General features: G+C 36.9%; 2 protein-coding genes and 1 pseudogene across 2 annotated transcripts; 1 reads left to right on the forward strand and 2 right to left on the reverse strand.

Moving 5' to 3' along the window:
* The first annotated feature begins 129 nt into the window (after positions 1 to 129).
* Positions 130 to 5,356, forward strand: LOC147286779 (Ribosomal protein L1p/L10e family). Its single transcript, XM_086239857.1, has 10 exons — positions 130 to 819; positions 1,477 to 1,548; positions 2,641 to 2,682; positions 2,774 to 2,876; positions 3,102 to 3,166; positions 3,277 to 3,321; positions 3,408 to 3,515; positions 3,622 to 3,709; positions 4,978 to 5,024; positions 5,156 to 5,356. The coding sequence occupies exons 1-10, from the start codon at positions 175 to 177 to the stop codon at positions 5,234 to 5,236; spliced, it is 1,296 nt and encodes a 431-aa protein (XP_086095983.1). The 5' UTR covers positions 130 to 174; the 3' UTR covers positions 5,237 to 5,356.
* A 700-nt stretch (positions 5,357 to 6,056) lies between these two features.
* LOC147286780 (arogenate dehydrogenase 2, chloroplastic pseudogene) lies at positions 6,057 to 7,182 on the reverse strand (annotated as a pseudogene).
* A 725-nt stretch (positions 7,183 to 7,907) lies between these two features.
* On the reverse strand, positions 7,908 to 10,609 carry LOC147286781 (putative disease resistance protein RGA3). Its single transcript, XM_086240834.1, has 3 exons — positions 10,218 to 10,609; positions 8,592 to 10,175; positions 7,908 to 8,091 (listed from the first exon to the last, which is right to left on the reverse strand). Exons 1-2 carry the CDS (start codon positions 10,501 to 10,503, stop codon positions 8,749 to 8,751), a joined length of 1,713 nt encoding a protein of 570 aa, XP_086096960.1. The 5' UTR covers positions 10,504 to 10,609; the 3' UTR covers positions 7,908 to 8,091; positions 8,592 to 8,748.

Below are 10,609 nucleotides of genomic sequence, written 5' to 3' on the forward strand. Positions count from 1 at the left end.
AGTGGATGTTTGGATTATTAACTGTAATTTAAAATAATTTGCAAGTATTTAAAAAAAAAATTGTAATAAAAGTCTGAATAAATCTCTTATTTAATTTTAGCACTTTTAAGTCTCGAAGTAGAAGGGTGGCATTTGAAACGCTGCGTTGGCTTAAACCTCCTAAACCCCTTTTCCATGGCTGCCCTGAAGCTTCTCCTCTCCTCAGCTCGCCGTCACTGCCTCTCCAACCCTCACTCCCGTATTCACCCACCTCCATTTCTAAGCTACCACAGATCCCTAAGCTCCGAATCCGACCCGAACCCCAACTCTTCTTCTCCTGAACTCCCAAAACGACAACAATCCGTGCCGTCGATCGAAATCGTTTCATACGCTCCCAAACCCAAAGATGATTCCTCATTGGACCCGGACCCGACTACCAAACCACTACAAACATCACCACCACCACCGCCACGTAGGCCTCGCGACTCGCCTGACTCGCCAAGTCAGGAAACTCGCTCCGGGTGGACCCGTGAGGATGCTCGCTTCGTTCGCGACGTGCCCTCCATATCCCTGGTGTCGTACCCGACCCGAGTTGCTCCGTTGCCGGAAGATAGGGTCTCGGAGGAGGCCAGATTAGGCGAAACCGGAGCTGAGCAGGAGCAGGAGAGTGTGAACTTGGAGAAAGAGAAGCAGAAGATCGAGGCTGAGGGTCGGTTGAAAAGGCGACTTTTTAGGGTTCCGGAGGAGGAGGTGGTGGTTCCTTTTCCCACTTTGATTAGGGTTGAGAAGAAGGAAAGGAAGTCCATTCTTGATTTGGCGGACGCCATTCGCGAAGTCAAGGTCAGTGTATAGTTTTCTCTTCTTGTGTTTAAACAATGTTTCTGTTTGTTGCCTGAGAAAATGTGGGAAAGTTAGTGAAACTAAGTTTTTCCTTTCCTTGATATTAGATTGGAATGGGTTTTACTTAATGAATTAATACACTGTTTATTTGGCTTGGCTGTATTTGTCTTTCATTAAAAAAGTGGGTTTTTATTTCAATCTTTGGCGGAAGAAAATGTGGGTGAAGTTATCCATTAAAATTGAGAGTTTTTATTTCAATTTTTTGCCTTTTGGGTAATATGTAGGAATTGGAGTTATATTGTATTCACTCAATTTGGTTTAGTAAGGTTTGTGATGCAAGGGTTTAAGCTTGACAATTTGTTTTGAACAATTATTAGTTGTGGTTGTGGTTGAGCTGAAGTTAGGTAGGAACATATATAAATTCGAACGTAATTTGACACCATAAGATGTTCTTCCTCTTTCAGTACATTTGGATTCATCTTTTAGTTTCTTCAAGATAATAGCTTTATTTTAATTATTTGTAGCATGGGTGATATTAATATATTCAGACTTGTTTTATTTTATTTTATTGACCTAGTTTACTTATCAGTATTTTGTCTTATTTTGAAGTTCCTGTTATTTCTAATCTCTTATCCTCATTTTCTAGTTATTTTACAGGCTAATGCCGAGTGCAAGTTTGATGAAACTATTGAAGCTCATGTACAATTGGGTATTGATGCGAAGCGAAATGTAATATGCCAACTCATCTGAGTAAAATCTTCTCTTATCTCCTGTTCAAAAGAAAAAAAAAACAATATTCTTTTATCTCAAGCATAATTCTTGCCTCCTTAAAAAATAAAATAATAATTCTTTCCTGTGAAAATAGACTTTGATGTGTTGACTTGTAACCTTTGGGGTTTAGCTAAATGAATATATAATAGCAAGTCTTGAGTTTTAGGCTTGCAATTCATTTCATGATTCAGTAACCACTAAATTTAGAAAAATAACCCTCTAGAAGGTAATATGTAAAAACGTTTGGGCATGATAGTTGTGATAACAAGGTAAACCTCCAAGAGTTTTTATAGCTACCCATGTACATTTTGAATAGGGTGAACAATCTCATATGTGTGTGAGCGTGCGTGAGATGGTTGATAGGTGTTAATTGTAGGGCAGAATTGTTGAAACTCTTAATATTTTAAATGATATTTTGAAGAAAGCATTATAACTGTTTATCATGGTTGGACTTCATGATTGTTGATTGGCATTTCAGGATATTGTATCATTTGCATGTTCCGGATTCCACATGTTATGAAGCCAACAAATAATTCTTTGAATAACTTTGTTATGTAAATAATCTGTCTAAACCATTGTCTGTAGGTTCCTTGTACTCGTTTATTCAATTAGGGATGTAGACCTCCACTGTTTATGGGAATATACACCCAAACATCTTAACCTTGACTGAGGGGTCTCTAGATTTATCATATTGTCTCATTTGACTATACTTTTAGATCATAATGTTGTGGCTTCATTTGATTGTGTCATTCATATTTTCAGTAAGGTATCCCATTGTTATGCTTATCCAAAAGTAAATAAATAAAAGCTCATAACTGTTTTATTGTTTATTTTATGCTTACATTTTCTTATGTCATTATTATAATTATTTTTTCAAACTGATCCCAGTTCTATGCCTATGAGAAAGTAAATATATAAAAGTTTTAATAATTTGTTTTATTTTTTATTTTTTTATGCTTACACTTTTTTTAATTTCATTATTATTTTATTTTTCCAAACTACTCTGAAAAAGATCCAATTTACATGGACTACTACCTGATTGAAGTGCAGGCAGTTCGTGGTAACATGACTTTACCTCACGGTAGCGGGAAGGTAGTTATCTGAAATTTGCAAGATAATGTCGGAGTGTTTTTCTCTAGTTTAAATTCTAGTTGGTTTGTGCATGACCACTGTCATTTTTCAGGTTGTCAGGGTTGCTTTCTTTGCTGAAGGCAGTGATGCAGAAGAAGCTAGAGCCGCAGGAGCAGATATTGTGGGTGGTGTTGACCTTGTGGAGGAAATTGCAAGTAATGAACCAACCCTTGTTGCTTCTACGGCGATCTATTTGCATTCTAATATTATGCCAAAAAGAAAATTCCTGTTCACTAGATATACTATGCATTGATTTTGCCATTTCAGAATTTCCGAGTTTTGGAACATATGTGTGTTTATGTGGATGTGTCATTGTTTCAATTGAAGAAGTAATCGAAAATTTATAATTTCAATTTATTATCTGAGCTTGTATCATGCAGGCACTCGCAAGCTCAATGTTGACAAGTGTTTTGCAACAAATGAAATGGTTATGCGTCTGGCAAAGGTTTTTAAATCTTAATTTCTTTAGTTGTGGGATTAGCCATTTTCATTGCTACATTAATCAAAAGGGAATGTTTAATGTTTAATGTTTTTTTTTTTTTTTTTTTTTTTCAGATTGCAAGGATTCTTAGAGAGCGTGGTTTGATGCCTGACCGTAAAGTGAGTTTATCATACTGTAATTTTTTATTCAATTCGCAGATCTGTGGATGGCTACTAATGTTGGTTATACTATGTATATCGTATAGCTAGGTACTGTGACTAATGACATAGCTGGGGCACTGCAAAAAGTGAGACAAGGTCATATTGAGTATAAAATGGACAGAACATCAATTGTACATGTGGGACTTGGAAAGGTACCATAATGTTTGATTTCTACATATGCTTGTTTGCTGGAGTCAAATTTGTGGAAATCACCTTCTTATTTGTTTATCTATTCTCATCACTATTCTTTATTTTCAGGTAAGCTTTACAGAGGAGTATCTGCGCGAGAACATTGGTGCATTTATGAGTTCTCTTTTGCTGGCAAAGCCTACAGGTTTAAAAAAGTGTAAGTGGCACAAATTACTCATGTTTCCTATATTGTTATTTGTGGGATAAACTAGATAAAGGTGAAATTTGGTCTGCATGTTGAACTTTAATTTTACACACTAGGTTTCTTGCTCTAGCATATCAATGCAGTTATACACATATGCCTAGGATTGCAGAGGATACTATTTGTTAGCCATGTTGATTGCTGAACCATTCATGGGCTATTTGGCTCTGCTCAGTTTGCTTGTTAGATAAATGAATCAAACTTGATACTGAGGTCCAGGCTATTTTGATAAGCCCAAGTCCAAAGAAATTAGGCTTGGTCATGAATTTATAAAAAATTATTGAACTTTGTTTTTTTCTTGTCAATGTTGTCGTGTTAACTTTATATACATTGTTATCCTATGCCTCAAAAGCTTATGAGACATACAATGGTATTCTGACATGGTTTGGAGCTTTGGTTCCAGGAGATCTTTGCTTAGAAACCACTCTTCCCATTCCTCACTTATTTCTTATCAAGAAACCTCTCATCCCATTCCCTGCTTATTTGGGATAATCTTAGACGACGATAATTTTAATTATAGGTCTAGTATTTGAAGCAGTCTAGGATGGCTGATAGTCAGCTCAAGTTCATGGTGTATCTAATATTTTTCATTCTGCCCACCCCGTGTCATTAAGAAGAGAAGTGGAGATCTTTCAGATACAACAAATAATAGTTAAAGGCTTGTTGCCACACTGGCAGCAATGCATCCCAATTCTATTTTCTAATGTATGTCAGTAATTTTATAGAAAGACATACTTGAAATTAAAAGTTTTCATACAAGGGTGTGGCAGTAGCGGGGTTCTAGTTACACATAATTTATGATCATCAAAAGATTCTCTTGGATGCTTCTAGGATGCTCTTGGCTGGTTGGCTGAGGTTTTTAAAGCTTTATATGGTAAAATTATTTGGCAAAAAGCATAATATTGGGCGACATTGGAAGCTTTTTTGTTGAGCGTGATATTTCTTGTTTTTTGGTGTGACAACCTTTTTTCCATGTGTAACTTTTCTCTCTTTTCATCTGGTAAGAAGAATTTAGTTGTTCATTGCCAAACTTGGATTGATTTGAAAATTAGCAGTGTTTTTGGTGTTTACTTTCTTTATTGTAACACCGTAAAAGACGCCAAACTGTTAGGAAAATGCTTTTTCACAAGTAGTGAAAGGATTCTACTTTGAGTTAGCCTAGATATGTAGAGCTATCTTTTTTTCATGTTTATGATTACCATTTACAATTTTCATTTTCACAGCTTCCAAATATGCTGGGTATATCAACTCCTTCCATATATGTAGCACGGTAAGCTCATTAACCCGTGTTTTTGTTTTTCATATAATCTGTACTTTTTACTTTGGGGCATGCATAGGTGCTACAACTTTAACTAAGTCCAGCCTTGCATGGTTTAAATTAATCCAATCCATTATGTGCAGATGGGTCCAGGGTTCCCAGTTTCAATACAATCATTATCCAAAGCTGCAGATCACTACAATAAAGTGCACCTTAAGGCTTAAGAAGTGGCCAAGACATGGGGTCTAGAATAGATTTTTTTGTTTCTCTTCCAATCGATAAGGAAGTTGATAAATACAAATTTGGTTAAATTTGTTTTAATCTTGGATTATCATTTTGAGTTCTGATTTCTTTTACCCATTTTTAACAAATAAAATTATAAATCTCTTTTACTCATTTTATTGGCAATGATCATTTTATCCATTTAAAAAATGTATATAGATTTTATGAAAGTGGCACATATTTCACATGGGCTTAAAAGAATACCAATTAGGCCGAAGGGGTAAATCGGCTGGCTGGCCTCAATGACCCTTTTCTACTAATTTTTAGGCATTTGATAGTTATTAATGTCCTAGGTTGTCTTCATTTATTAGTTTAATAAAATTAATAAAGAGCATTATTTGATAGTAAAATAAAATAATGTTATTTAAACATAACACTTGTAGTTTATAAATCAGATTATAAGCAAATGATCTGGTATGGACGTGAGAATTACCCTTAAAAATACAATTATTTTTTCTCTTGTTGGTGACTGACAGATCACCGTTCCTTTTTTGGGTTTTTGGTTTTGTTACATTGGACCGAATTCTTTTTAGAGAAAAATTTTCAAAAAGGACACGTACTTTGGGGTCAATCTTAGTTTAGGACACCAGTTTGGATTTGTGTTAGTTTAGGACATATAGTTTGAGTTTGTATCAGTTTGGGCTTTTCCGTCACCTCTGTCAAATCCTCCGTTAAAAACAGACCACGTGACTTGCACCTGACTTATTTTAAAGGGCAAAATTGTCACTCCCTTGCTTTTAAGACAGATCCAACTGCAAGCATCTACCCCGTTCGTCTTCCCGCCACAGAACATTGAATCCCTCCAATTTTCTGGGATTTCCCCCTAAAATCTGACCTTAAGTCTGTATAAAAACACAAAATTCTGCTCATTTGAGAATAAAATAGAGGTTTTGGGTTTTGAATAACATACTTGCGATGATGAAACCGGTGGGTCGGAGGTACTGCTATTGTGGTTTTCCAGCTGCAAGGGTCACGGCTTGGACTGATGCAAACCCTGGTAGAAGATTCGATGGCTGTTCCAGGGTAGGGTGTATAAAAGCTCTGTGTTTGTTTGATTTTCGTTACACATGTAGATTAATATGGGTTGTTTAGGTAAGTAATTTATGTTTTTATTTGCAGAAACCCAGGGAGGATGTGATTTTTTCAGATGGGTTGATCCTCCCATGTGTGCAAGGTCAAGGCAAGTGATACCTGGATTGCTAAGGAAACAAAGTTTGCTGGAGACACAGGTTGCTGGAGACACAGTTTTTGTATTTATCAATGTAGACTCCAATTTCAACATCCCCAACACTCTCCCAACTGTGTGGGTCAAAAACTCCGAACCCGCCGCGTACTTATCGTGCTCAGCGCAGCTCAACTCCACCATATCAAACCCTTCCCTCTCAAAAATGTTCAAGAACTTGTCGCACCACGAAGCCCCCAACCCCCCGGACCCAATTCGGGCCTTTTTGTACACAAACAAAAACCAATTCGACCCGTTTTCACAGCTGTCGGGTCCGAACATCGGGTGGGCACAAACGACATCGAAATAGCTAGGCAAGCACTTGAGTAATAACGCTTTTGAAAACTCTTTGACGGGAAGCGCGTCGACGAACAACGTGTCGCGCGTGAGGAGGTGAAGAGGCAGCGATTTGAGTACGGCTTCGGCCGAGGTTACGGAGGTGCAGAGCAAAACGACTTGTGGGTTTTGGTCGAAGAGGTCGTGTGGGTCGGAGAAGAAGGAAACGGCCAGGTCTTGTGACGTTTTGGAGTGGTCACAGTCGCATTGAGAATGGGTGAGAACGGTGTGGCCTTGGTTGACGAGGGTCTTGGCGAGGAGTTGGCCCAAGTTGCTGGAGCCAATGATGGCGATTTTGAGCATTTGGGTTGTGGAGGTTGAAAGAGGAGCTCTTCCAAGTTCCAACCCTAACCAGCGAACACTTTTGCGCGATCAGATTGAATTCTAAATCATTAAACTGAATTCCCTTTTGTTTAAAGTTAATCTTGCAGTTGGATCTGTCTTAGGGTTTAGGGAGTGACAATTTTGCCCTTTAAAATAAGTCAGGTGCAAGTCACGTGGTCTGTTTTTAACGGAGGATTTGACAGAGGTGACGGAAAAGCCCAAACTGATACAAACTCAAACTATATGTCCTAAACTAACACAAACTCAAACTGGTGTCCTAAACTAAGATTGACCCCAAAATACGTGTCCTTTTTGAAAATTTTTCCCTTCTTTTTATTTGATCAGACCAAAAGATTCGGCCATATACAATGGCTTATAGGAGTTATAAGAGGGGTTAAAAGGAAAATAAAAACTAGTAAGTTATTTTGTTTGGTCCAATAAAAGCTAGATGAAACTTTGCAGCACAGTAGTGTGAGAGTTGGAAACCTACTAATTGTGTACCTACAAGGCTACAAGTAGTTCCATCTATTGTCATCAATTAGTGACGCCATCACTGTCCGGCTGTCCATGTCATTTCCAACTTAAATTTTATTGGATTTTAAAAGTCCAATGAAATTTAGGTGTCTCTAATTTTAATGGATTCCAATGAAATCCAAGTATTTTAAAAAAGTCATGGATTTGATTAAGTAAAGAATTTAAATGCATCATAACAAATTCTATGAGAATTTTACTCAATTTCTTTAAATTTTATAAATAAGGTAATTCTAACTAATTTTATAAATTCAAAAGAAAACAAAAATAAAGAAGACACGTGGGCATTAAGCTCACCACGTTACAAGTATGACGTTACAAAAATCAGCTGTCCTCAAGGTCTTTCCTCTAACAGCAGTTTTTCTTGTTCCAAGAAGTTGAAGTCTGAATTAAAAGAGACCAATAGAAATGAGACCATAACTATATAAGTATATATGATGGAAAGTTATATATCAAAATGAACAATGAACACAAAATGAACAATGAACAGAGTAATATTTTTCTCAAATACAGGAAACAGAACAATACTAGAGAATAAGAAGTAAAAACAGTAAAATGCAGAGATCGAGTACTTGTAAGTCAACAACATCAATACAGCTGTCCATGCCACAAAACACTCATTAACCAACAACTTCAAGTTATGTTATAGACAACTCCTATTTTTCATGAAGATTAACACTCATTTTCTGCAACTATATAATTATCTCATATGAGCAACTTAATTTGGTTTATAGCTCCAGAGACTTAAAAAAACGAAAATGGAAGCATTACGCATGACCTAATGAGTAAAGTCTGGATACATGGATGAGTGATTATTAAATTTTGACATGTTAAAGCTCTGCATTACTATAGGAACTGAATTGAAAATGTAAGGAGGGGTGTACCTGATAGGGATCGAGTTGAGTTCTAGCATCAGAGGAAGCACAATATCATAAGGTGTCCACAAGGCCTTTCCTGTAACCAAATTTGGCCTCACTCGAAACCAGTTCCAAATGAAGGAGCAAGGTGTACGTTTCTTATACACCACCATGGACATGAAACTCATCGATCTATCGTTTGCAGATTTCTTAAACTCCCAATGATCCCTTCTAACATTAGACACCGACAGCCCTTAACATAAAGATGCTTTAAGTTAACTAGCCTTCCCATAGCCTCAGGTAATTTGTGGAGACTAATACACCCTTTAATTCGCAAGGTTTGCAGGTTGTATAATTCACATATAGATTCAGGTAATGCCTCCAAAAGAAAATTCCCAGAAAGATCAAGATACCTCAGATGTATTAGTTTACCGACTTCCTCTGGAATTTCTTTGATATGGTTACAACTCAAATTTAATGTCCTCAGACATTTCAATTGCAAAATTAAATCTGGCCCAATTGTGGTAATATCTGAATCAAAAGTTGTAAGGGTACGCAGATTTTTAAAATTGCAAAAAGAAATTGGACATGGACCCACAGCAAACATCACAGTCAAATGAAGAATCTTATCATCCGATAGCTTTCTCTCATTAGCACATTTAATCTCCATAATAAAGCATTCGTTCTTGGTCAAATACTGCACAAAATCATGTACAATATCATGCATTTTGCAACTTATTATATTTTCATCCTCATTTTTTTCAAAATCTTGGAAGAAAGACCGCATTACTAAGTCATCAAAATATGTTTGACCTTCTTCTTTTTCTTCTTTGTTTCCCTCAACTTTAAGATAATCTTGTGACATCCACAGCTCAATCAAATCATCTTTATCAATCACGAAATCTTTTGAAAAAATTGCACAATATGAAAGACAACGTCTGACTATTGGGCTCAAATCATAATAACTTAGTAACAACGGTTGGAAAACCTCTTGCTCAAACTCTTCTAATTCCCATATCTTACTGTTCAAAACATCTTCCCATTCTTTCAATTTTTTCTTACCACGCATGAGACTGCCTATAGCTTTCGCAGCAAGAGGCAAACCCTTACACTTTTTTATAATATCATTGCCAACAACTTCAAACATTTTAATTTGGTCTCTATCCCTATCAATGAATGCAATATGATAGAACAATGACCGACAATATTCTTCACCTAATTCCTTCAAATGGATCATGTGAGTGGTTCCCCCCATCACATTAGCAACATTTTCCTTTCGCGTCGTGACCACTATTCTGCTGCCTATACCACCATTAAGCAAAGGTTTGCTTAATTGTTCCCACTGACTATGTTTTGGGTTCCACACATCATCTAGAACAAGAAGGAATTTTTTTCCCTTGATGGATTCATATATATATTGCACAAATGTTTGCAACTCTTTTGAATCCGGGACATTGTTTTTATCAAGACCTTCAATGATAGCTTTGGCAATTTTGATCTCGTCAAAGGGGTCTGAGACACAAACCCATATTCTCAAATCAAAATGAGCCTTCACGTTTTCATCGTTATAGGCTAGTTGGGCAAGAGTTGACTTTCCAACTCCTCCCATACCTTCTTCTTAGTAACAAGAGCATTGTCACTTTCTTTATCTCCATATATTCTCCATTTTCTGTTTTAGAATTTCAGTGATCCACTCATCCAACACGTTGTCCATCTCGTAGGATACTTGTTCCAGATTTTTCAGCCAACGTCTCACGTTGGCATCCTTCACTTGTCTGTGCTCTGCGTCCTCGAGCACACCTCGAATAGCTTCGAGATTGCTGGTGAGATCTGCGACTTGTTTGTCAACACCTATGACCAGTTGGATCTCTCTTTCTGCCTCGTTAAGGGGGATCAAAGCCAAACGTTCTATGAGTACGTTAATGAGTGCTTCCGCCATATTCTTGTCGTAGGTTTGAAGCAGATTGAGAGTGAAAAAGAGAATTAAGTATGAGAAATATGAAGAAAGAAATGCAGAATGGGCGTACGTGCTATGGTCTTCCTTT

This window comes from Dryas octopetala, chromosome 4 (genome assembly GCF_963921425.1).
Source record: "Dryas octopetala chromosome 4, drDryOcto1.1, whole genome shotgun sequence".
NCBI classification, from domain to species: domain Eukaryota; kingdom Viridiplantae; phylum Streptophyta; class Magnoliopsida; order Rosales; family Rosaceae; genus Dryas; species Dryas octopetala.